General features: G+C 37.0%; 1 protein-coding gene across 3 annotated transcripts in view; it reads left to right on the top strand.

The window, feature by feature from the left end:
- The window catches only part of ARHGEF10 (Rho guanine nucleotide exchange factor 10), a 102,653-nt gene that overhangs the window by 66,711 nt on the left and 8,763 nt on the right, over positions 1-27,179 (top strand). For all 3 annotated transcript variants that reach the window (XM_086745219.1, XM_086745221.1, XM_086745220.1), the window contains 8 exons: positions 836-963; positions 1,447-1,547; positions 2,819-2,940; positions 5,350-5,436; positions 6,844-7,067; positions 8,245-8,402; positions 19,464-19,606; positions 24,052-24,226. In XM_086745219.1, the coding sequence (XP_086601345.1) occupies positions 836-963; positions 1,447-1,547; positions 2,819-2,940; positions 5,350-5,436; positions 6,844-7,067; positions 8,245-8,402; positions 19,464-19,606; positions 24,052-24,226 (1,138 nt within the window). The remainder of the gene's footprint in view (positions 1-835; positions 964-1,446; positions 1,548-2,818; positions 2,941-5,349; positions 5,437-6,843; positions 7,068-8,244; positions 8,403-19,463; positions 19,607-24,051; positions 24,227-27,179) is intronic.

Here is a 27,179-nt window from a genome sequence, read left to right on the forward strand (position 1 = left end):
GCTGAATTTCAGCTGCATTATTAGGGATATGTATAGCACAGATACCGTAACATATACAAAACCTTTCTGCCTATACTGCCAGTCAGAGCCAACTATGTTTTGAAAATTTAAAATCCTGTCAGTGTTTACAGGTAGCCATGTATAAGATAATTAGAACAGTTTAGTTGAGGAATGAGGTCAGCTTCTCTATTTCTGAAAAAAAGACTTCAATTTTCATAAAATTCTGACTGTGGAAAATTAGTGTACTTTTGTGTATGAATACTCATTACTATTGATGCTTTGCGTAGCTCGGGGTGCTTTTACCCTCTGTGATCAAACACTCAGCTTGCAGAGGGTTGCTGTTTCAGCATCCTATTTTAAACAGATTCCAGCCACACAGACCACTTTCGTGATGGCTCTGTAAACACTCTGGCTCAAAGATTTGAACAAAAACATACTAGCAGTATGATTTGTAGGCGTTTTAATGAGATTTTCTTTAGAAACAGCATTTGTGGGTTCTATATAACTACTAACTGAAATGAAGTAAAAGGGTTGTGTGTACACCTGATGAAAATTTACATTTCTTAATCTGACAAATGCTTGGGAATGTTGTTTGTGTATCATAAAACTCTGAGCAATGTGAGATTAAATAATCAGATAAAATATGTTAGCAAATTTTTGCAGATGTTTTTGAAATGTGTTTACAAATACAGATAAATTATCCATGATTAAAAATGTGGACTAAATGAGGCCCAGGTGGCAGGAATTGTTTGTTATATGTCGAGATCACCTTAGCCAGCCTGTTGGAAATAGGCCAGTAGGCTGGCATTGAATCTTAGCTTTTTTAATTTTTCAGAACTTAAACCAATCTGTAGCCCATGACTGGACCTCAGGTTTACAAAAACTGATTTTGAAAAAAGAAGATGAAATCAGAGCGGCAGATCGCTGTAGAATTCAGCTGCAACTCCCAGGAAAACAGGACAAGTCAGTAGTAATCTTGATTACAAAACCTTCTGAATGGGCTTTTGTATTAGGCATAGATGTACCAGGGAGGATTTGGGAATCTGTAGCTCTTCCTCCTCTTCTGTCCCCGCAGTTAGCCTCTGACTTCTGCTCTGATGCCACAATGCTGGGAACCTGCATGTTCCAGGTCAGTGCTGTAGTTTCTCCTGTTCCTTAACCCTGTGTTCCAGCTGCAAGAAGCAAGACAGGAGCCATGGCAGTGACAGCTAGTAGGGAACAGAGTTCTATTCCTTCACCAGGGAAGGTGTTCTTCTCCTAACATTTCATGCAAAGTGGAGGAAGAAGGGTGTATGGCATATCATAGCCTGCATGCTTGTATTGGAGCTGTGTCTTTGTCTAAGTATTATAAAGTAAATTTAATCTTGTTCAACATTTCTAGCCTTGACTGTATCTCATACTCAATGCATTTAGAGTGGCGCTTTTTTTGTTGTTGTTGTCTTGCAGGTCTGGGCGGCCCACTTTCTTTACAGCTGTGTTCAATACATTTACCCCTGCCATCAAACAGTCTTGGATCAACAATTTACAAATGGCTAAACTGGCCCTTGGTAATTCTTAGTTATTTAAATTTCCTACCAAGTTAAGATAGCTCTTAATGTACAGTGTAAGTTTTTTATTTTTATTTTTTATAAAATGATTTTTTTTTCCTGAAAATCTATCTGCCGATGTTAAAATTGCAATGCAGTAAATAGTACTGATTGTGTATCACTACAAAGTAATGATGCTATAGATAGGATGGGGTTTTCATTATGAAAGAATATAATTTCTACAGTATTTTAGTGAAGTCTGTGGTAATCATTACTAACTGTTACATCTAAATCAACAAGAATGAGATACACTACAGGACAGATAGGTGAGGAAGTTATTCCATTATGAACTTATTTCTTCATCTCTTATGAACTTCTTAAACTTAAGGTTCATATTTCTCAGTTTTAGCTCAGAATGATTTTAGCTAAGAAATATCAGTAAAGCTGTTGGATTCATTTGTTTAGCTTTCTGAGCATGAAATAAACTTATGGGTATAGTTTTAATATAATGTAATATTTCTATTGTTGGCTATGTTAAACAAGTTCTTTCAGGAGGAGGGTTTTTCTTTTTAACATAAATCTATAGTCTTCCCTGGAGGGATTATCACAAACAAGCCTGATCTAAGTGGGAGCAATAATATGCTGTCCTGTAATGTTATTAGTCTCCTGTGTTTGCACAGGAGGGATAGGTTTTCAAAGAGACCTGGGATTTTGAATGCCTAAGTTGAGAAACGTTGAAGATACGCGCTTGCTAGGAAGCAGGTTTCACCAGCACATCCTCTATGCTTTTATGCCATCTCACTGAAGGCAGGCAAAATAACAACAACAACAACAAAAAAAAAAAAAAGCCAAAGAAAAGAGAGAAAAGAGAGAGAATGGATTTCTCCATTCCAGGAAGAGTATCCTTAAAATTATGAGAAGTAGTAGTTGGTAGTGATGTCACTTATAGAGGCAGAGAAATGCTATTTGTGAAACAGATTTCCTGGAGTCTGAAAAGAGCTTTAATGTGCCCTTTCCTCTTTTAATAACCTACTGATAAGATCATTAAGAGAACACCCTTAACATTTTGCTAGTGTAGGGTGTTCCTTTTTTTGCATTATCAGTATGTATGTAATCTACTATATTGATTTTTTTGCTCATAGTATTATATTGTCTTTTATGCATATATGGCATAAGAACAGCCTGATCAGTGTTAACCAATCCTAACAAAATTTTTTTCTATTCCTGTAGAGAGATGTGATTATTCAGTGAAAGTATTGTGGGATGTTTGTTGTTCGTTCTTTCCATTACAGCGGAGGATAACCTGTTAGGTTGGTTCTGTGCAGAAGATGATGGGAATCAAATAAAAAAGGAGAAACATCCTCTCCTTGTTAGACACATGCCAGTGATGATGGCCAAGCAACAGGAGTTTAAGGTGAACAGAACTTTTATATGAGATTATAATTGCTTTTCTTGTGTGATATAACTGCTAAAGAATACTATATTGTAAATATATCTATTAGTTCACATCTATTAGTTTTCTTGAGTGTTAAGAACAGTAGCAATGGAAGGTGCAACAGGGTCATAGGAATGCAAAATACTGCAATCCTTGAGGCACTAAGGAACATAGTGTTTACTTTTATATAGCATGATGTTCACTTTCAGATGTAAGCTCACCATGCAGTGAAAACAGAACTACTGGGAATTTTGAATTGGTCTTGAGGTTTCCAAGTGTTTGAGGCTCCAAAGTAACCTGCAGCTTACAAAGTGCAGGAATCTGATCTCCATGATAGCTGTCCTGTATGGGTGTAATTATGTTGAATCCTCCTCAAATTTCTGATTTTCATCAGTCCACAGACAGCAATAGTTTTGAAATAATTTTTAAAATTCAGTTTTATGGGGTTTTACATTAAATGTAGTTCTCTTCTGAACACTGATGCAGAAATAGCCTTAATGGTTCATTTCCTAAAGTAATGTGTCAGCTTGAAGTCATATTGACCACTAGCTTTAATGATGAAAGTAAGTACAGCATGTCCGAGAGCTAAACTAGCAGGGTTTAACTATGAAAAAAACATCATCGATTTTGACTAAGATGCAAAGTAACGCAGAGATGTAACAAGCAGCCTGAGAAATATCCAGCATGCAGGCTGTCTTGTCTTTTGCTAGTGTTGTATTTAGCTGTCACAGCTACCGTAAGTCATCACTACAAGTAGATAGTTTCAGCATGTGTTAAGTGAGACATGCTAAAGACTGACATGGCTAAGACTGGCAGGGCTAGCTTTTTTTTTTTTATTTTCTTTTCTTTTTCTTATCTGTTGGTTGCCATCTTTTGTCCTTATAGTGAATTGCTTTGGAGAATACATAATGTTATTTTTACTACTGCTAATCACTTGGTGATGCCTGCTGACTTCAGGGAGACGTGTGAAATTCTTTACACTTTTGAAAATCAAGTAAACTAGGAATTTAGAACTCTAAGATGCTAATTTCATTTTTTTTTTGGTTAATACTAACCAAATTGTATCTAGTACTGCAATATAATCGCAATGACATTGATGTCTAACATGAGAACATTAGTGTGAATTATAGAGAATCGTGTCTAAAAATGTAGTATCACACCTCATCACAAACCTTTTTTGTATTCTACGTGGTTATGAATTGCTTGTATATATTTTAAAGAGTTTACATAAGCTTTAAGGGAGCTCTGTCGTGGATATTAGGGAAATTAGGGAAAATAGAAATCCGTGACTGCTCATAAAAATGCCTGTTTTCATAGCTTTGGTGCTTGAATGACTTTCAGAGTTGGGACGGACTTAAATATAGATCTTGAGTCTGGTGTAGCTTTCAGGTTTTTCTTCAGTGACTTGCATGATAAAAATATGAGTATGGTTATTAATTTACTAACAGTAACATTATGACATGAAGTTGGGAGGGAGTAGGAGTATTATGGATGATAGTATTAGCATTAAAAATGAGTAAAGCACCTGGAGAAATAATTTGAGGGGAATAAAGAAAAAAAAATGGATGACAGTTAGTAGGACAGATACATGGTATGCTCAGGAAGAAATAAAGAGCTTCACAAGTACAGATTAAGGAGAGGGTTGAGTAGAAGGTCTGTAAAAGTAATTTTTAGTAATAGACCAGCAAGCTAAGGATTGGTTAAGAATGTAATATTGTTACAAAGAGCAAATAATCAATGAGATGTGTACAAACAGGTTTCAGAAGAGGCAATTATGATCTAGTGCTGCTAACAGCTCTGTTAGAATAGCCTGTTCAGGTGAGAAAGTTCTGCACCCTCAAATATCTGGAGCTGCTATATCTGCTGGGGAGATGCCAGTTGGAAAAGTTATAATAACCAAGAATTAAAAATCTAAAAAATTAGTGGTTTAATTTTTGAATTTAATTAAGTGATAATGTTAATTTAGCCTAATGAAGAGAAGCCTCAGGCAGGGTTATGACCTATATAAGCCTTGTATGTAAAAGGATACTGCAGAAGGGAAGTACCTGGTGGCTGAGATGAGAAGTAACAGACTAACCATTACAACAAGGATGATGTTAGGTTGGGTATTTCATGACCTTTATTAAGGTTTTCCAAGCACTTGAGCAGACCAGCTAAAGAATTTGTAATCTTTGGCTTTTAATATCTGTAAGAGTAGATAAGGAAGGTGTTGGGCATAACACACATGCAGCTGACCCTGCCCATGGGAAGCTGGGCTAACGAAACTGACTTCTTGCCTTCTGTGATTCTTTGATATTCTTAAATTTTTTCATTAATTACGGACTTAATTAGGCAGAAATAGGCGTATCTTTTTAATGTGGTAACTGTTCTCTTTTCGTTTGTTTGAAGATTGAATGTGCTGCCTATAATCCTGAACCGTACCTCTCTGGCGAAACAGAGTCAGATTCCTGTACCACAGAACATGGTTTTCTTTGGGTAAGCGTAATCTTTAAAACCTAAAAATACAGTGGTCTCCTGTTTCTCTGCATTGCTTTGGTGACTCTCAGCAACATATGGATCTGAAATAGATTTTGGGTTTTTTTTAATTTCTTTTTGTTTGTTTGTTTTAAGATGGACTTCTGTGAAGCATAGCTAGTAATTTTGTCCATGTGATCTCACTGTTCTCTGTAGGGTGTCATTTATGTGTGTGTGTGACTTGCTAGTGTGGCAGAGAACAAATTCCAAAGTGCTGAGCACATTCAGAAGTGAGTTATGTGCTAATTTATAATGAGGGCTGCTAAAAGCCATATGAGCTCACACTGTCCTATTGTCTGTTTCCATATTTTAAAAATACTTTAGCCATAAGTCATCTGTTTAAGTCTGTACGTAGGAAAAAAACTATTCTGGCATATTCTTATGACCCGCAAAATGCAGATATTTCAGTAGATGAAGTGAGATAGCCAATACTGTTTTTGAAAAAAATGCTAATGATTTCAGTAGCTTTTCTTGTTACTACAGTACTGAAATTTTAAGGGAACCCTTGTGAATTAAAAGTAGAAGTTAAGAATAGCTTTTGTCAATGGTCTTTTTCAAGACGACCCATATAACTTCCTTTTGTCTTTGCTATTTGTAAGCACTCATCACAAATATATGCCAGTGAAATCTTTATATTGCCACAGAATGTTCGTTCTTTCTCTTTGCTATGTTTTTTTTTTTTTATTTCATATAAACATGAAGAGTTACTTTATAAAAACAATTATTGTTGCTTGGGCAGATTTCTTTTTTTTTTTTTTTTTTTTTTTTTTAAACTCTTCCCAGATCCATAAAATATACAGATGTGTGCACATATGGATGATATTTAGTTCTGGATGAGGGAGGAGTTTAGGATCCTGTATCAGCAAGTTTAGAAAAAGGATTAGATTAATAATCCCTCTTTCTGTTGGGACAGACCATTTATTTGTAGATCTGTTGCTGTGCAAAGGACAGGCCTCTGCTATATTATCTGCTTTAAGAGAACCTGAGATAACTTAGAACACCTGTTATTAAAATAATATATTATGCAGGTACTTACTGTAATTGCATTACATTATGTATATACATGTGAGTCAGACATTAGAATAGGCCATAATGTTCCTCCCTTCAAAACAGAACTGGTTTTGTGACTATACAAGGGAATTTTGTGCATATAATGTTTTGAAATTGATAGCATTTGTGCTGAATTATTTTCTAATTTATGTCTTAATACATGAAAACTCATATTCATGCATATAACTTCAGATGCACTCTTCAATTAACTTTCCAGTCATTCCTTCTTGTTAATGCAGATCTTCCTGAAGACAGATACCAGTCTTAGTCTTTTTTTTTTTCTTTTTTTCTTTTTTTCCTTTCACCTCTCCAATTCAGATCGGCAGTTGTACTAATCAAATGGGCCAGATTGCAATAGTCTCATTTCAAAGCTCTGGCCCGAAGGTTATTGAGTGCTTCAATGTGGAATCACGGATTCTCTGCATGGTCTATGTACCGGAGGAGGAGAAACGGAAAGAGCAAAATAAGGCTCTCGACTCCGAAAGTGTTCTTGCAAAAACTTCTAATGTGCCTTCTATTTGCCTTGGGATGGAAGAAGGAAGGTGAATATCATTTTCAGTGTACGGTGTATGATTTATTCATTAGGTTTACTATTCTATAATAAAATTTTGTGATACTTCAAGAAAATCTTTTCTTTTTAAGAAAGCATCCATGAATACCCAGTAATCTTGTCCGTTCTGCCTAAACGAAGGAAAAAATACACTCCACGTGATTTTAAGGTCTACTACGTAGTATTTCAAATTAAAATAATGCTTGTGTTTGAAAGAGAAATAATCTATCATACATCATGTCTGAAAACTATGAACATTGCTATTACTTTTGTAATGTTACACTATAATCTTTAGGTATTGGAAAATTTTCAGAATGACAAAGTGTTAAATAAGGAATCCATTCACCTTCTACACTGTGATATTGTGCAGGATTTGTCATGCGAATAAATAATATTGCATTGACATGAATTATTTTGGTCTGTTTGAACTCATGACCTTACTGAATCATCACTTGATTTATACTGAAGAACAAAGCTACATTTTCTAAACTTATAGCTCAGTTAACCAAACAGATCTTGTTGTCACATATTAAGTCACGTACTTAACGCCTTCCCTAGCTATAATGGGTGATTTTTGAAGGAGTTTCTAACCAATATAAATGAAGAAGAAAAAAGTAATCAAAGGAAAATGCTATGTTTTCAGAAATTCCAACATCTAATTATATTGATTATCTTTGATTGTGAAGTGTAATTAATTGCACATTTAATTATTCAATATTACTAACATATCCATGGTAATAATCTGTAGGAACGGGGGCAATTTTAAGTGTAATTGGTGTCTGGTAGTGAGTTTTTCTTCTCTTTTCAATAGTTCTCAAGGTAATATGTAATCCATATTTTTTTAAATTAATAGAAAGTTTTGGATGGACTCATAATAAGGACTTGGAGCAGAATTTTTATTATGTCTCTTTGTTGACAAGACAAATTTCATTATCAGACAAGATGATGAAATGTGTTGTCGTATGTCAATGTAAAGTAGTTGCAAATTGTCTACATAGACATTTTGGAGGATCAAAATACTCCTTTCCATACTCATCTTCCTCTGAATGGAGGGAGAAAATCTTTTTTCCCCCCTAGTATTTTGTACTAAACCTCTTTTGTGCTTATTCTAGTAAGAGATAAATAAATCATAGTTTCACAGGTTTATTTTTTCTTGCTTCTTTTAATAGCATTTCTATTTACAAAAGTTGCCAAGGCTCAAAGAAAATTCGACTTCAACACTTCTTCACTCCTGAAAAATCAACCGTGATGAGCTTAACATATATGTCTCAATACTTGTTTGCTGGCTTGGTTAATGGAAACATCTCAATCTATGCAAAAGCAGAAGGTAAGGTAGTGACAGGATTTGATAACATCCTGAGGAACTCGCATGTCAGTATATTTTGGCAGAAGTAGTTTTCCACTATTACATTTTCTGAAAATTCTCTGTAAAACTGCTGAACTAAGGTTATTACACTTTTCAGTACTTCTGAAAAGACTTTTCACACTTTTTCGCTTTTTGAAGGATAGTAGATACTTTGATACTGTTCCCACTTTTACCATACGATATGTATGAAAAATAACTTGTGCCCCTTAGCTTAAACTCTAAGGTCTTCAGTGTTACGAGAGTCCAAAAGTTTATGTGATAACAGGCAGTATACCGCATTTTACACAGCACAATGCTAATTCCCCTCAACTACCCAGTATTGATGTTTCTGAAAGACAAAAATTCCATATTGGTAGATTCCTGTGTATCTCATTTGAAATTACAACGCTGTCTTTACTGTACAGAGAGCAGAAGTCTTTCCTATGTGTGTGGCTCATGTATTTCACTGTAGGACTCCCTTTTCCTTAAGCATCACAGCTGGTGGGTTTGTATCTAGCTACAGTACTGCATACATATATAGTTAATTCAGCTCAAAATCAGGGAGGCTTTACTTGAAGTTTAAGACCTGAGTTCTGAAGTGAGATGTTAGCATAGAGACACCTAACCTTGCAGTTGTAGAGCCAGCAGAGATCTGCTGTACCTTATTAGTGTGAGCTGCATTATGATGGTTGTTGAGCTTCTCTAAGGAGGTGGGCCCTGTAAACAGTGTAGTTGCATTTGTATGGCACTGTACATGAGCTACTAAATCCTGCCAGCCTCTAACTGAGGAGCCAAGCTCAGTAACTTCTATCTTGGAATGAATTATATGTCCAGTGTTAGAGCCATATGAAGACTTAGTTTGGGAAAGATCCAGGAGGCAGGTTTTTTTTTTTTTTTCCTGAGCAACAAAGAATCTGAAAAAGTGCTGGGAAAGAAATATCCTTTTGCCAGTTGTCATCTTCAACTCAGTGGGTTTCCTGTTGAGCTGTTGTCTCAGATCTGAAGCCAGACATGAGATTTCAGTTCTTTTTAAAACCTTTTTTTTTTTTTTTTTTTTACTGCTGAATAGCAATTTTTCCTTTGTTTTGGAGACACAGGAGGGAGGCCTTGATCCTAGTCTCATAACATCATTTTTGATGTTTCAGTTTCTGTATGTAGCTGGGTGGGGTACTGAAGTGAATCTGTTGTCCTTGCTGAAAGAGATTGTTGTATTTAAGCTGTTTAAGACTGCAATTGCTGTCACTCAGTTTCTTCCAGAAAAGACCCCTTCAAGAACATGAGTGGCATCCTTGGCAGTATAGGTAAGAAAGGATGCACGGGTTGCATATCTACATCTAAGGATGAGGCTGTTAACCAGACTGAATTATGTTATGAGTTGGAGGTTATATTGTATTTACCAGGATCATAGTGTCTCCTGTTTATCATCCTCTGAAGATACCAGTTCTGTGCAGCTAGATATTCATAGAGCCTGTTGCAGTCTATTTCAGGATTGCTGAAACTCTGAGATGGGAAATACCCATTCATTATTTTTTTTTCCTGACTCATTTTGTAGTCCCTTGCCTTACAGATTGGTCTGTGTGTGTTTTTTCAGTTCTGCATGCCTCATGAAAGTGGTGCGAATCAGCTGCTCCTGTGTTAGCATCCGTATTCCTCGTAGTTGGCTGCTGTGGTCATGTGAGGCAGTCAGCCCTGGAGGGGTGTTTTTATGAGCACTGACCTATTTTACCAAACAAAGGAATCCTAGTGGTGAAACGGGAGGGAGGGGGAAAGTGGCTTCTGAAGAGCTGTGTGTAATTCATCAGGGTCACCGTCTGTTCTGCAGAAGGGGTTATGTTCCAGCCATGCACTTTGACCTGAGTTTTGGTCTATTGGCATAAAGGAGATTAAGGAAAGATTTAAAAGTGAATGTGAAATATGGTCATTGCATTACAAGGCATCTTGATTTGAAGCCTGACAAGGACAAATGCTATGGAATGCACAGGTAAAATAGTTGTGCAGCCTGTTGTGGGACTCCATGAATGAGAAGGAGTAATCTTTCTTAGAGGGTTAAAAATCTATCTCCCGGTGTCTATTAGAGTTGTGGTCCTTCTTTCTTCCTCTGTAGGCAGAAAGCAGAGTGGATCAGTTCAGTCACTGAAGCTTGATGCCTTTATGTATGCAAAGAGCCATGACTTCTCTCATTCAGTGTTCAGTACCCAGATAGCTCTAATTTCTCCTGTTGTTTTCAGATGGCTCAATGCATGTAAATATCCAGCTTGTTTAGAAGCAGTGAGTGCTGCTCTCTTCTGACTTTGTTCACAAGAGAATTTTGTCAGATCAGCAGCATCCAAAGTGCTCTCTGGCTGCAGAAAGTTTAGTCTTCAAGTTATTTTAAAATGGAAACTAATAAGTATGTATAGTAAACCGAGGAAGACAGACGTGTTAGTGGGAGAGTTGAAGGTGCACAGTGAGACTTCTTCCGTTATGGAGGGTAGTCATGTTTTACTGAGACACTTCTGTATCCGTGTATTTTCACTTACGAGTTAAAAAGTACTTAAGCCTGAATGTATTTGAACGTAACTTAAAAGCAAAGTCAATGGGGCGCTGATACCATAAAATCTACTCAGTTCTTAAATGTCAGCTAACATAGTGATCTGTGAAAATGCCACAGAAAGACTAGGATGTAGGTCAGCCAATACGTTAATCTTAAAAATAGGAGCCCTAATAATTATCCTTAATAATCCCTAATTTTATGTATGTGAGAAGACTAGTTTGGGGAACTGTGAAACAGCTAATGCATGAAATGCCGTGATAGATAGGAATGGCAGGGATGCAGATTGTAAAGTTTCTGACACTTTGTGTACTGGGAACTTGCTTACAGTGCTATTAACACACACAGTTACAGTGCTATTAACGCACAGTTATCAGTCTGAAATATTGTGTATTTAGTGTTTGCTTCAGGCTGAATTATTAGGAATATTTCGAGGCAAAACATTTGTAGATGAGATTAACAAAAAAAAAGTACATTTTATTGTCTTTGTTTAAAAAACATAACAAAACGCCTTTGTGATGATTGCAGACGGCCCAGCAGATGTGTTTTCTGAGTGATGTAATAGCAGAAAAGGTCAGTGTGTGTTTGACTTCCATTCACAAATGTATCTTAGGAAAGGGAAATCGCAGTCTTTATATATAGGTGTATTGTTCCTGATATACTGTAGTCAGTTCCAGCTACTTCCTTTCTTTTAGACATTGATACACATTTCCTTTCCATAAAGTCCTCTAAAGAGTACGGAGAGAAACAGGAAAAGGAAAATAAAAACTCAGAATGATTGTGGCAAAGAGTATAACAGTTAATAAGTTAATACTTTCAGAAAGAGTTTGGTTAAGATCAGAAAACAAATACACAAAAAAGACATACTGCTTTGATTGGCACGATTGGTATGTGTAGCTTCTCACTTGTGTGTACCCGCAGCGAGCCCTTGCACACTCACCCCAGAACTAAATTCACAGCACTCGGCATGCTTGGTGATCCTTCCTCTCTGCTCAGCACTGGTGAGACCACACTTGGAGTGCTGGGTTCGGTTTCTGGTCTCCTCAGTACAAGAGAGGCATGGACATACTGGAGAGAGTCCAGCACAGAGCCATTCAGGTAATGAAGGGACTGGAGCATCCCTCCTGTGAGAAAAGTTGAGAGAGCCAGGACTGTGCAGCAGCCTGGAGAAGAGAAGGCTCTGGGAGATCTCGTCAATATCTATAAATGCCTGAAGGGAGGACGGAAAGAAGATGGAGCCAGGCTCTTTTCAGTGGTGCCCAGTGACAGGACCAGAGGCAGCGGGCACAAACTGAAACACAAGAGGTTCCTTCTGAACATCAGGAAACACTTTTATACTATGAGGGTAACTGAGCACTGGCACAGGTTGACTGGAGAGGTTGTGGAGTCTCCATCCTTGGAGATATTCAGAAGCCATCTGGACACTGTTCTGGGCAGCCAGCACTAGGTGACTCTGCTTAAGCAAGGGAGTTGGACCAGATGAACTCTAGAAGTCCTTTCCAACCTCAACATTTCTGTGACTCTGAGGAGAGAAATTTCCAAACAAACCAGCAAGTTGAAACAAGGCATTTCTTAATGTCATCCTACTTCCAGGTGCTGCTGAGCTGGACAAGTGCCACTAGTGATTCACAATCCACAGCTTGCACCTATGATCAGTTTCTTAAGCTGAGGATAAATAATGCCTTTTTTTTAAAAAAAAAAAAACAAAACCAACCAAACAACAAAACAAAACAGGATGGGAGAAATAGGGCATGTTTCTCATAGTGTCGTAACAGCTGAGGGTGCTAGGCTCTCAGCTGAAGAGATCTCTTATTTTATTAAATGATTATTTAATACATAAACTTTTGCTTTCTTGCTTCTCACACAGTCTTTAACTCTTTTTTTCAAGAGTGGCTCAGCTTTAACATTAAAAAAGGATTGGGAATACTGCCATTGCCACTGAGTGGCTCTCACCTGGGTGGCTAGAGATCTTTTCTGGAAGCATGAAGATACTGGTGTTAATCTTCTTTTGCAACAGAGAGAATTGAGCCCACTCCCCCATAGGAGGAAGCCTCTTGCGTGTTTTAATGAAAGCTGTATTTTCTAGTAGGTTTTTGCCAAGCCTGTTCCTGTAGCGTACGCTGGTTCTGCCCCTCAGGTCTACGAAAGGAAGAAAAGCTCAACTTTGAGGTTGCCTTGAATGTGAAACAAGACAGCTGATGTTGATGCACAAAACAGAAGTTTATATTCTTTAGAGAGATGTCACTGGTAAAACCTTAGGCAGCTCTGAAGTTGGTCAAGAGTTTTGATGACTTACCTGTCCAAAGAGGCCTCATGACACTGATCAGTGATCACTTTCCAGAGGATTAACATCAAGAAAAAGGACCAAAACTGAAAGGAAATATAAGAGTAAGGGGAAACAGTTGCAACAATGAAGCGGGTAGCAGGTCAGTTCATTAGCAAGATACCTCAATCAATTTGGCAAGACAGTTGTGTACTTTGACAAATGCCGGAAAGGAGGAATATATGCAATCTAAAGCACTGATGTCAAACTGCAGAGCTTGGGTGGATCCACTCACTGCTCCAGTGTGTCTGAAGAGTCCGGTTCTGGCATGTGATTACCACTTGAAGTATATGGGGTGAGAGGTATTGCTATAAAAAGTAAGGAATGGTATTAAGCTGTTTGGGAGAGGGCTAGAGCAGTGATATTGAACAAATACTGTTGTCTTGGCTGTGTTATCACTGTTAGCAGTATCACCCAGTACTTGTTACCAGAAATATGTTGACATTACTATCAGTCTTATTTGCATATCTCGTGCTGGGACTTCCAGCACCACCTCTCTCTGTAATTTTAGGTAGAGCCCTGTCAGCTATTTAGCATGAAGAACTTGTTGCATATATAGGGAAAAAAAATTAGTATATACATGTGTGGCACAGGACATTCCTAGTTATACCTTGTTTAGAAGAGCAGACCTGAGTCTCAACTTATTTTCGAGTGATTAGAAATGTGCTAAACTTTTTATGTCTGCAGCTACCATCTTACTCCTCAAAAGTGCTGGTTTATGTACCATGTGATGGAAAAAATGTTTGTGCTCCACTGCACAAATTAACCAACAACTGCTGTTCCCAGGGCTGTGTTGGCAGCTCTGTTGAAATAATCAATAGTGCTGCTGTGTAAGAGAGGAAGTTACCACGAAAAAAGCATGTTCAGTTCAGCTCGACTGAAAGTGTAAAGGAAGGGAAAACTACTACAAACTTTAAAAAGACTTTCTGAGGAGATAAACTGTATTTTATTAGGTTATCTCGTATGAAGACTTGAGAGCACCAAGAAATTATAATTATAAAAATAGTAAATATTAAGAAATTGTTTATAAATTAAATAATAAGAATAAACTTATTTTTATAAATAATTGTAAAATATTACTTTCATTGGGTTTTATGGAAACAAAAGATAAAATATTCTGTCCTGTAAAATGAACATTGTTTTAAAACATTTTCTATCTATTTGATTAAATTTGAGTGAACAGAAGGATAGCTGATTTTCTAAAAATCATAAAAATCACGAGGCTTATAGAAAAATACGCTAATGGAAATAATGTCCTTATACATTAAAGTCTTAGAAATATTTTATAAGCTTAAGATGCATTACTTGGATGCAGCTAAGCAGCCTGTTACAAGCATTGCAAGCTACTATTCAATATTGGGATATAAACTATGGCACGTAACTATTGGAGGAATACAATTTAGAGAGAGTATACAAATAGTGGCATAACACAGATGTGTTAGTCATAGACACAATAGTATTTAAAATCTGTGTTCTCGTGTTTTAAATACTCATCTCATAAGCAAATATCAGAATTTATGACATCTTATTTCTAGAAGCCCCTGGATTTGATTGTATAGTTGACTCTGTTCTCAGGTTTTGTAGACACATCTCATTCCTGCAAATAGCTGTACCTGCAACTCCTATCGAAGCCTGTATTCTGTTACAGTAATGTTACAGTGACTGCCAGAGATAAGTCTCATGTACCAGGTATATGATTATATCTATAGTAAGAGCCTGTATCTGCTTTGGTGTGGTCAGCTTAAGATCAGAGTCCACTACAATTTGCAAATACAGTTATCTTTATGTTGTTAATACTTGTGTGGACTTTTCTCATAAAGCAGAAGGAAAGCTCCTTTCTCCTTTCCCATTTTTTCCTTCCTGTTTCCACAGGTGTCAGGCTTCAATCTTGTATTTGCTCAGAGTCCAGATAACTATTTTTTTTCCACATACAGACTAGCTTCTGCTCATAGGATAGAAGTACTGCATATTTCATCTCATTTGGTATCTATATACTTACCTCATGGATAGAAGACGACTTTATTGTCTGTGGCCTTTCAGCATTCTAGAGACAACAATGACCAGAAAATCTTTCTAAAACTAAACCAGTGCTTATTTACAGAACAGAAACAAGGCATCAATTGAACAGAATTTTAAGACAAGCCATACTTCTGTGGATGCTGCTGTGGATATTCTCCAGCCAGGTTTCTGGGAGCCACATTATAGAATCATAGAATAGTTAGGTTTGGAAGGGACATTTAAAGGTCATCTAGTACAACCCCCCTGCAAGGAGCAGAGACATCCCCGACTAGATCAGGTTGCTCAGAGCCTCATCCAACCTGGCCTTGAACGTTTCCAGGGATGGGGCATCCACCACTTCTCTGGGCAACCTGTTCCAGTGTTCTACAACTCTCATTGTAAAAATTTTTTTCCTAATGTCTAATCTCAATCTACCGCGATATATATATATATATATATATATATATATATATATATATATATAAAAAATACATCTCCATGGCTTATTTTTCTTTTGCTCATTTCGTGCTTTTCAGAAAATGGTTTGGAAGACTCTGAAAGAAGTCACGCTAGGCTCCTTGCACTGGCTTTGTCCTGTTGTATGCCTTGCGATTTGGTTGACTAAAGTTTTATCTCAGCTACTATTTCTTGCTTCTTTTCTTTTTTTCTTAGGAGGAAACTAATTTATTAATACAGTAACTAACCAACAATTTTTAACATCAAACGAAGCCGTTCCGTATCTTTTGCAAGTGCTGTGCCTAATTTTAAATACATGGATAGTGCCAAATAACTTGATGAACCTGCTTACATAAGTATGTCTTCAATCTGCAGGTGTTTACACAAGTAGAATAGAGATAATACTTCTTTACCCTTAGATTTTAGAAGTGATGAACTTTGGATCAGACATATAACGTGAAACAGCAAACATCAAACATACGAAGTCTGTACAGGCAGGTACTGAATAGGGTCTCCCCTGTTCAACTGAAGAGAGACGCAGAGAGAGTATTATGTTTTCTTAAAGTTATGATTTTGACAGTCTTGAAACAACTTATGAACTTGCTAAGTAATTTTAGCAATGGGCTATAAAACTCGTGGTCAGCAAAATGAAGTTGTGATCTGGCTGTAGCCAGCAGCCTGTGGTTAAAGCATTCACAGAAGTATGTTGGATTACCAGGTTTAATCCCTTGCTGTGCTTGAGAGGATTTGTACCCGTGCTTCCAACTCTGAAGAGATTACCTGACTGCCACAAAATAAGAGAAAAGAGATGTGCAGTGCTTAATTTCTCCTCCTGATGCCATTTCTGTAATTAATTAAGCATTCACTGAGGCAGGGACCGGAACACAGCTGACCCATCGTTTAATTACTGCCCTAATTACCAGGCTAGAGTCTCATGCCCCACCCCACCCTTTTTTTTTTTTTTAACCCACCCCCCCCCCCCCCCCCATCTGTCTCAAATGCTGTTTGATCTGGAAGACAGCAGTGTTTGCAGGAAGAAATAAAAAAGTAGTACAGAATAGCCTTATCACATGGCTGGGGTATTTTCAGTAGAGCAATACTGAGCTTCAGTTTTTTCCTGGGCGGATATCAAGTGGCACTGCCGTTTCTTTGCGTGAAGTCATAGTAACATGAAAGACATCAGGTCTGTCTCTCATATTTTTCCTCTGTCCAATCCCGCTGAACTTGTAAAGCTAACTGAGTTGTTAAACACTGTGCTAACAGCACCAACAGAAAATGTTTTTCTGAGAACTGAGTTTTGATACATGTATTTGATGAATCGAATATTCGTAACACTGGTAGTACTCATAACATTGGTAACATGGAACTTCACCTTCTTACCTTCCAGTAAGGTGCTGTAGAATTTTTGTTTTGCAATCAACATCCAGCTAACAGTAGAACTAATTTCCCTTTTCATTCAAAACCTGTTACAAATGCTAGGTAATGACTTGATCAAAATTAGTGAAACGGCTGAATGCTTAGCCGCTTGAGGAGTTGTATGGAAGTTGAGGCCATGAATACTCTGATTAAAAAACAAACAAACAAACAAAAAAACCAAACAAAACCCTCACAAAAACAACCAATACCAACCTTAGGTGCTTGAAATGAAATTTAGGCAAACTCTAAATCCCAGAGTCCACCGTTGAGATCCTGAAAATTGCCATTTACCTGTCTCTTAATATCAGCTATGCTTTATATACAAATCAATGTATAGCTTGACTGCTTTTAAGAAAAAGAGCTTTAGAGTTCAGTGAGCAGTTTTGTCTGTACGTTATAATGTGCTGTTCAATGTGAAAATATAATTAGAGAAAAAAAAAAAAACAGCTTCTTGCTCAGCATATCTGCTCTCTGTCCAAATTCACATTCTTTGTCTTTCAGAAGATCGGTAAGAATATGCTAGAAATATACTGGTTTTATCCCTAAAAAGGAAACGTGAGGGTGCTACATACTGGATGCTGATACAACTTCTGCAGTCAGGCAGTCGGTATAACTTACACGACAAAAGTCAGGATACGTGCACACGTGCAGCTGTGCTCTCTGAAGGCTTTGCACTGAACTGCCTGCAGTGGTTAAAGCATTCACAGGGTATGGGCAGCCTCCACTTAAGAATTTAATTTGAGGATAATGTGGTTGCTAGCAAATGAAAACTTTTCCAGAAGTTTCTTTATTACTAATGGTACATATGAGTCATGAAGAACACAAAGTGAATTTTGACATTGCTGGGAGAGTTTGCAGGCTGATAACTGGGAACACTCTTCTCACTTGCAAACTGAAATAATGAAAATTATTTTGACAGCCTGAAACTAAATGTCACTTTTACAAAGATGCTTTTGGAAGAGAGCCACATCCTGAGAATGACTCAGCGAAGTCATGGAGATGGCAGAAGCAATGAGAAGTACTCCAGAGCTGAGGCGTCTCGTTATTGTTGGTGCTGCTGTGAAGCAGGAAATTTTGTACGCCATTACCTAAGCAGATAATATAGGTGCATTTGTTATTGGAGAGGGGAAGAAAAAGGCTTTACTTAAGTGTTTGCCTGAATATGTGTTTGTCTTGGTCTTGTAAATTAAAAATTAAGTGATTACTGATTTGAAACTAGTGTTAGTAAAATAGACAACTTTTCTGCAGCTTATGCAAGAAGAAAGCTTTAAAGTGAGGAAATGGGGCCTTTTTGACAGGTTTTATCTCAATTTAAAACCAGTTACTTTAACAGATTTTGATGTAATTACTAAAGCATAATGGATAGAAATGTGATCTTTGAGACTTTATGTTCAATGAGTGCTTACAATAAACTACTATAAAAGTCTTAAAATGATTACTGACATATTTAGTATGCCAAAATGTACATATAAAAGACACATATAAATGTTTAAAGAAGCCTATGCTGCTGGCTGTTAAATGTTGACAGAAATAATCTGCTAATCCTTGTTTTAAAGAGAAAGCAAGTGAGAGTGACCAGAGTGGTAAGTGGCAGCATGCAGTTTTTATTAGAAGTTGTCTGAATAATTCATTCTGCCACATATACGTGCGTAATATAATTTGTGTCTGCTAAATGCAGTCCACAGAAAACATTGTAGATTATAGTTGTGGGAAAAAAAATAGAAGTGAAGATATGGCGCCAAATTAAGTTTTAATTTCTTTAAAAAAAAAAAAATTGCTTCTTAAATGAAGCATATAGTTTCAGGTAGTCCATTCCATCAACATGCTTTTAGAGAATTGTCTGAGCTCACTAGAACTTACAGTATAAATCTCTCTGATTGCTTTTCACATGAAATACGATTCTGTCCTAGTTGGGAGTTGATTCATCTTGAAACAGGTTGGCTGTGAGCTCCTTCCAAGTTAGAGGAAATTATATCAGCCATGGATTTCTGACTGCATTTCCTCCAAGGAAAGCTGTTGTAGTGAGATTCCTTGTTTATCAATTAATCCAGATAAAAATTTGCTCAGTTGACAAATAAGAGTGTTTGGCTTTGATTTTTTTTTTTTTTTTTTTTTTTTTTTTCCCCTTCATGTTGTATTACCCTTACAAACCTAGCTTGGAAGCTAAAGTTAAACAGACTTAAATCTCAGTGTAGCTTGAAGCAGCAACTTGCAGAGATTCCAGTGGTAGACTTGGGACACAGTGTGTTCAAAACTATTTTAAAACAAAGATTACCATTTTGTTGTTTATAACCTTTCTTCTTCTTCTTCTTTGTTAAAGATGGGACATGGAACACTGAACCACAGAAGATAGTTAAATTGGGAGTTCTGCCTGTTAGAAGTCTGCTTGTGATGGAGGAGACCATTTGGGCTGCATGTGGTGGACAAATTTTTATAATCAGCACTGTGACACATTCCATAGAGGTAAATGCTTTTAAAAGCATTGCTCACATACTGTGCTACAGGATATAAGTGGTAGTGAAATTTTAAACATTAAAATCTGTTTAAGAAGCTTCAAGATTCAGGAAGTGTTTCATTAAATATTATTTCAGTTCTGTTAAATCCCACTCCACACAGTTTGAAATTCTGCTGTGATGTTCTCTGCCGATGACTCGTTAGACCTAGGTTTGTTTCCGTTTTCCCCCAGGTTTCTGTGAGGTGCTTGGAATTCGTAGAGTATTTGGGGCAAGAGGTTTGCTTAAAAATGGGATCTGAAGAAAGGCAACAAAGAAGTGGGTGTCTATAGGAATTGTCTGTTAATTCCAGAAGAAAGTTTAATTAAGAGACTGCCTCTACATAGTTAGATGTTACTTGTACCTTGTGATGATTTCATAATACGTTTTCTTTAAGAGTTTTGCTCCTCAGTGACCTAAAAAACTTGCTTTGCGTAAGGACATTTTCCAATGAATAATAATACAAAAGTCAGCTTTTCTGGAAGGAGAGAAAGGATTCAAGCTCATGTTTGTGACCATGTTTTCCAGAAAGTGTTAAGCCTTCATTTCTGTTAAAACTGCAGCCTCCACCGAAAGAATGCCTCAGTGGTCTAAAGTTTAAAGTTGATTAAATGTTAGGAATTAAGCCTTTCCTTCAACCTACAATACAGTTTCACTGAGTTGCATGATGTTTACAGCCATGAAGTTCTTCCAAACAGGAGTCAAGATGAGCTCACAGCCTCCTTCTTTGTGTGCTTTGTTGCTGCTTTTTTTTTTTCATTGATGATCGTGTTTTCTCCCAACAATCGTCTGTTTGGTACAATTGATTCTGTGAGTCATTGTCATGGGTTTGCAGGGAAATAACTAACATCCTAATTTCCTCTGCCTTTATCTGTGTTTTCTGTGTGATTTTTTTTTTTTTTTTGTCCAAGTATTTTAAAACAAAAATCATATATTTTCCTGCTTTGGCTTTTTTTTTTTTAATGCTTGTTTTGTTGATAGTTTGGATGGTATGATGAGGGAAAGGTTTTGGAAGAGTGATTTGTGTAGGTGCTTGAAAGTTACTTTTTGTTAGTTTTGTTGTGGGGGTTGTGGGAACAACTGGAAGTACTGTCCTACAGACTTTGATGATCAATCTCTGATTCTTACCAAGCAGTACGTAGCAATGGTAAGAGATCACAGCCAGATATTTGTGCGAGCTCATGAGCATATTCAAGACCATTTTGTAAACTTTGTCCTTGTGAGGCACTCCCTGCTTCATAGGTCCTCACATTTAAACTATTTGTGCATTTGCAAAGTGCAAAGCACATTATCCTTGAAAACAATCTCATTCCATCCCTCCTTGCTTTTCTAAGGTTCTTATTTAAGCTTTTTTTTTTTTAATAATTATTAGTAAATTAGTAGATTTGGCATCCTATATATTGAGTTTGGATGTTATTCATTTGTCCTGCTTTTTTTTTTTCCCCTCTGACATGGACAAGACTCTGATTTGTTTATTTTAATGATATGTTACTGTAATAGAATGTTTTAGGAAATGTCTTTTATTGGCGTAGTGCTCCAGACTGGCACAATACCTCAAGCTCCTTGGCAAGGGACGTGTGAGGAACACCTCAGTTGCTGTTATATATTAATTACATACTCTGATACTCTTTCCATGAATAAGAAATTTGTCCTTAGTCTTGACCCTAGATCTGACAGTTGTGTTGCTCTTGGGTGTAGACCTTGATCCTATAGTGGCCTCTGTGCCTGCAGACCCTTAGGCTCTGCAAAGGCATTCTGTGTTTGTTTAAAAACAAGAAAAAATGCCAGAGTATTTAACAGAATGGAATCAGCAATTGAATGGCATTCCATCCTGGTTTGGTTTGTCTTGTTTTTAAAACTTGGCTAACTATACACAAGTTACTCTCTTTTTAACGATTCCAGTAGAACAAACTGAAATGTTCAGCTGAATAAATGAAACAAATAAAAATCCCTATACATGAGTGTATGTTGCCTGAGTACTGTAACTTCTTTAAAGCAGTAAAAGTCATTTGTTTTACCTTGTGGACAATGATACCCATTATGCGTCTCTCATGAAGCTTGAGAAATCGTGGTTCAGTTCTTGGCGCAGATGTTTGGTGCAAGTGGGCACCCCCTCAAAAGAAAGACTCCAGCTATGCCCAGCACTGCTGAAACAATAGTGAGCTATGTTGGGCTGTGCTGGCGGGCAGGCAGGCTGTGGCATCCAGAATGTCTTCTGCAGCTCTTGTTGCTATAGAGTTTGAACGAGAGAGCCTGAGGGGAAAAAAAGCTAGAGACTGAATAGAAAGGAATGTAGATATGCAAACTAAAAGAGAAAAGTAAAATGAAGTTCAATTTTATTTATTTTTAATAACAGAGGGAATAAGACTTTTTTTTTTTGTATCTGTATTTCTTGCTATGAGAATTAAAAAGAAAAAGGCCAGCTATTGATTTTCAGATGGACATGTAACCGAAACAGATATCAAAGCTATCCTCTATACGAAAAACTTAAACATTTGCGAAAGAATGCACAGATTTGGGTACGTTCCTCCTCCATGTTAGAAGACCCTTTGAATGGGAAGAATAGTTCTTTCTATGTACTTCTTCTGGCACTGCAGTCTTACAGTTTATCTTTAAATGTGTCTACATGTTTCAGCGGACAGCTGTACGAACAGCAGGACAGACGAAGTGGGAGTATGAGTTGGCTGGTAAAAATGGAATGTGACAAAAATGCATGTGCAAGTTGTTTACAGTGGCACCAACACAATTGTCAGTTGTGGTGAGACCACTGCAGAGAAAATTATCTTTTTACAATCAGCTTCATTTTTCTTCTAATTCCAAACAGTGCAAGTTGCTGTTCAGGTTCACTTCAGTAGCCTTGGATCTGTCCCTGAGAAGTTTTAAAAAGTCAGTTGGTTATCAGTGTAAGGATGCATGAATCTTTAAACAGAAGTTATTATTTTAAAATCTTTTTTTGCAATGAAACATGCATGGTGAGAATATCAGGAAATTTAGTCGTATGAGCTGTTTCTGGCTTGATGTTGTTTTGATGATGTTGTTCTGTATCTCTGATTTTAGCCTCTTTTGTTGAATTTAGATGGAAAATTTGAACAATATATCTATAAACCTGGTATGTTTAAAACATAACTGTCTTAATCTAAGTAGCTTAGCCTGAGAAACATGTAATTTAGATGACACTAGATGTGTAACTCTTAATTGTAATGCATGAAAAATTTAAGTATGCTTTTACAAGAAGGAAGGGGATACTTTTGCATTTTATCTGCAAATATAATTATGAGTATATAATATGTGGTGTGAATATTAGAGCAGGTATTTACTTCCATGACTCTCAGAGACAGATTTGTATCCAAGGAACAGTTCATCATTTATTTAGCCAAGGAAATTTTGTCATCAGAATAGCTCTCTGTATTTGATAATAGCTGGCACAACATTAAAAGGCTGTGTTTAACTCCAGAGACAGTTTACCTACAAAACTGGAAAAAAAAAAATATATATCCCTACTTCTTGTTAATGATTAAAGAATTCAGGGACGTGTAGAGAGGTTTCTGCCTTCCTAGAGCCATGCAGAAATTGTAAGTGTGAAGGCACTAGATCAAGGAAAAAAGTCTATACTGAAAGTCTTGCGTTGCTTCTTATCTTCTGAAGGAGGATTTTGGCCTTTTTCACGAAAAACATCAGTATTTTGAAGGATGGGAAAACAAAATAGCTAATACTTGTGAAATTCAGAAGTGTCTATGAGTTCAAAAGCAAGCCACAGTATTAAGGCTCACATTGCTATGTATGTAGTTGAGCAAATAATGGTGTATTTATATTCATAAACACTCAGCTTTCTAAAGATTACTTTTTCCTTGGTTCCTTGGTTCTGAAAAGACTCCTTAACAGAACAGAAGAATTTTTTTTTTTTTTTTATTGCTTAAAGAGAAGTTCTGCTGTAGATAAGAGTAACATATTAGTAAAAAAATTCAGTCACTCCCAGGAAACCTCATCTGTATTGATATTCCTTCGGGTGGTTTTCCTGAAGGAATATCAATAAAGAAATACAAAATCTTTTAAAGTCTTAACTGTTATGGGCTTACCAGCTCCTACCATGCAGTAATTTTAATAAATTACAGTATCTAAGCTACTGTGAAGTTACTCTGTCATTAGCTAGAACTTTAGTTCAAGAGCTGAGAATCCTTCCATACAATGAGCATCCTACAATACTGGTGATGTATTTTCAAAAAAAAAAAGAAAAAAAGTAACAGGAAAATTAACACATTATATGCAGCAGTCAGAATACATCCTGAGCAAAGCGGAGAAAGCTAGCTTTGTCCCTGACATGAGGACAAAGATACAGTGCCTACACTGAAGAGCTGATAAGGAAGGTTGAATGATGTTAAGTTGCATCTTTCCACAGAGGCCTTGTTTTTCTTCCAGAGCCATTTTGAAGCCCATCAAGAGGAAGGGATGGTAATCTCTCACATGGCTGTTGCTGGAGTGGGAATCTGGATTGCTTTCACATCTGGATCTACACTTCGCCTGTTCCACACTGAGACACTGAAACACCTCCAAGATATCAACATTGCCACGCCTGTTCACAACATGTTGCCAGGTAGCTGAATCACATCGTATGATAACATTTTTGTTGTCTTTATCACTGTTGCTCTCCACAGTGGTGTAGATTAGGCCAGAATCAGGAGGTCTGTCTCGGACTTTGAGTCTGATAACTGTCTCGTGATTGTTTGCTTTAGTAAATCACAGTCTGTCACCTGAACAGAAGAACAGTGTGTGTAGTGAACTGATTGAATAGCAGCTCTCCTCCTTAGAGGTTATAAATGTAATTATATAGATAAGCAGGTGGATTCTTCTCTTTAGTTGGGGGGTTTTTGGTAACTTTAAGCAGTAGGACAATGCAGTCTGCCATGAAAATGTTTGCTTTGCAGAGTTTAGCATTTGCTGTTGGAACCTAATATCAAAGTGCATGATGGAGTCAATTTGCCTGGGATCCAGACAAAAAAAAACGCTTACTTTTACTTATGTCAGTAGTGCCAGTGAACTTAGCTGAACCGCTCACATGCTGCCGTTTCAGAGTGTGTTCAGTGTTTTGCTGATTGGAGCTTGAGTTTGTTGAATTACAAGGCTAGTCTTATAAGCAAAGATGGAACCTGTGGTGCTTGGATGAAGTTTAACAGATTTAAGATCATTTAAAGACAGAAGCTATTCAATCATCCCCAAATCATCAGTGTAACAGACAGTTGCAGTGGCCTGTATCAATTTTGCAAGTGAGTGGTTAGGACCTCGGCATCAGCGACCCCGTCAGGTGGGAGCTGTGGCAGTGCTAGGAGAAGAGATGGACAGACAAGTGATACTGGCATAGCTGAGCAGGAGGTGTCCATGGAGGGACAACCATTCTTTCTGTCTCTCCCTGTTTACAGGCTGCAGTAGACAGAACTTCTGCAGTTTTTATAGGCAATATGTGCGCCAGCTTTATTGTTTTGTTTCTAGCAGAAGCCTGTTCTTCCCACACTGAGATTATATAAATATTCTTACAAGAGTTAGGTATGAATCTAGCATCAAAAATATTTCACTTCTTCAGTTTCTGTCATCTTACCATGTTTTCTTTCAGGTGACATTAGCTGTGCAATAAAGCTCTATTTTAAATTGTGTCCATTTATATCATGTTCTAGACAGAGTGTTTTTCACATGTGGTGTTTGACTGTAGCTCCAACACTGAACAGGAGCAAATTGCCTACCTTTAAATAGGTTGGTTGATTGAATTCATCACAGCTATGCAAATAAATCAAGATCAGTTGTAAAAAGATTAATTTTTAATATGTTCTGCTGTTTTGACGAGGGGGAAGGGAAACAGGGCCTCCCTAATATATGTATTTCCTGCTTATAAAAATCTTTTTTAAAATTAGCATTAGTATTCATTGCCATGGTAATAAAACTGCTGATGTAACATAGAACTTTTTTGGAAAAGAGTTTCAGCTAATTATATCTCCTCAGTGTCATTCTTACCCATTTTAGTTCCTTTTTTTTTTCCTCAGTGTCTTCACAAAAAGCACTCCAGTGAGTGGAAACGGAAATTTATTTCAGGAGTGGAACATTATTACAGCAAATGTTCCAAGGGAGAATCCATTCTGAAAATGAAATGAATTTCAATTATTTAGCAGCAGCTCTCGGGCCTGTTTATATGATCCCAATAATACTGCAACAACAAAGGCTAAAAGACAGAGGAGTAGGAGGTTTACATCGTAAAGCAGCAGTAAGGACCTCTTGGAACTAAAACCCGCCAAAGAATAAATCAAGCTCTGTGTGGTATATACTGAGATTAAAAAAAGAAAAAAAAAAAATCAGAAAAGGGGTGAAATGCCTGTATGTTTACAGAATATGCATTGTGCCTTTACTGCAGATTTTTAGGGACTCTGATTAATATTTAGAAGTGCTGTATGTGCTGCAGGAAATCTTTTAGTTTTAAATAAAACAGCTGTGTTAGTTTTCTGAAATCCAATAGGAGTCCCTTAATATGCAAAAATAACAGATAAGTAAAAATTCAACTTGTATTGAAATGAGAAAGAAGAAAACAGTGTAAAAATATTGCTAAGAGTATAAAAAGGGAGATTAAAAAGGCAAGATCTTGATATAACTTCCAAGAAGTTGGACTTCTTTTGCCAAGATTTTAATAGGAACAACAATATGTAATATTGGCCGAATAGGCTACCTGGATATGTCATCTGTGTTTTTGTTTAAAGCAATGTAAATGAGAGAAACGTCACTCCATAAGGTTAGTTAAATTTTTGTTGTTATTATACAGTAGAAGTGAAGGAAAAATTTACTGTCGCTGTCAGGAATGGGCACCATGAGTTACAGTGCTGTATTTAAAGGATAGCTGTAGTGACTAATTAAGGCAGAGGAGTAGGAGAGTCTCATAACCTCAGTAACCAGTTCTCATAACATTAGGTTTTCACAATTTTGTTGTTAGGAGAAGGCAGCTTGAAATATCACTGCCTGCTCTCCTTGTTGTAAAGGATGTGCCTCCTTTATTTTGAGGAAGACAACCCTGCAGCACAGTGGGCAGGACAAAATCACAGAGGAATGAAGTGCAAAGGAAATGGCACAGGAGATGATTCTCCTTACAATTCGGTGAAGTTTAGTAATGTGAAAAAAAAGCAGACTGTGTCTGGTAGAGTCTTTTATCTGCTTGACATAACTTTTTTAATCTGTGGCGATCTACTTATGAAAAATGGAGCTGGGAGAGCTCTTGCTTTCTGGAGTTACAGGAAGTTTGTATGTAGGAATGCAGGACTGGAAATTAAACCAGGGTCACAGAGGCAGCCACGGGATAGACATTTAGTCCAGAGTGGTCCACATCAAAAATATCATCAAAAATACTTCCTAAAAATATATAACAAGCTTGTGTTCTTTAACAAAACACAAAAAAAGCACAAATGGCATATGAGAAAGGAAAAGAATGGTCATCATTGTTATAGGTCCAGGTAACTATTTATTTCACTATCGAGTAAACCACAAGTACAGCTGGATTGCTTTTAAGTGGCCCAGGC

This window comes from Chlamydotis macqueenii, chromosome 3, assembly GCF_036417535.1.
Source record: "Chlamydotis macqueenii isolate bChlMac1 chromosome 3, bChlMac1.mat, whole genome shotgun sequence".
In the NCBI taxonomy this organism is placed as follows: domain Eukaryota; kingdom Metazoa; phylum Chordata; class Aves; order Otidiformes; family Otididae; genus Chlamydotis; species Chlamydotis macqueenii.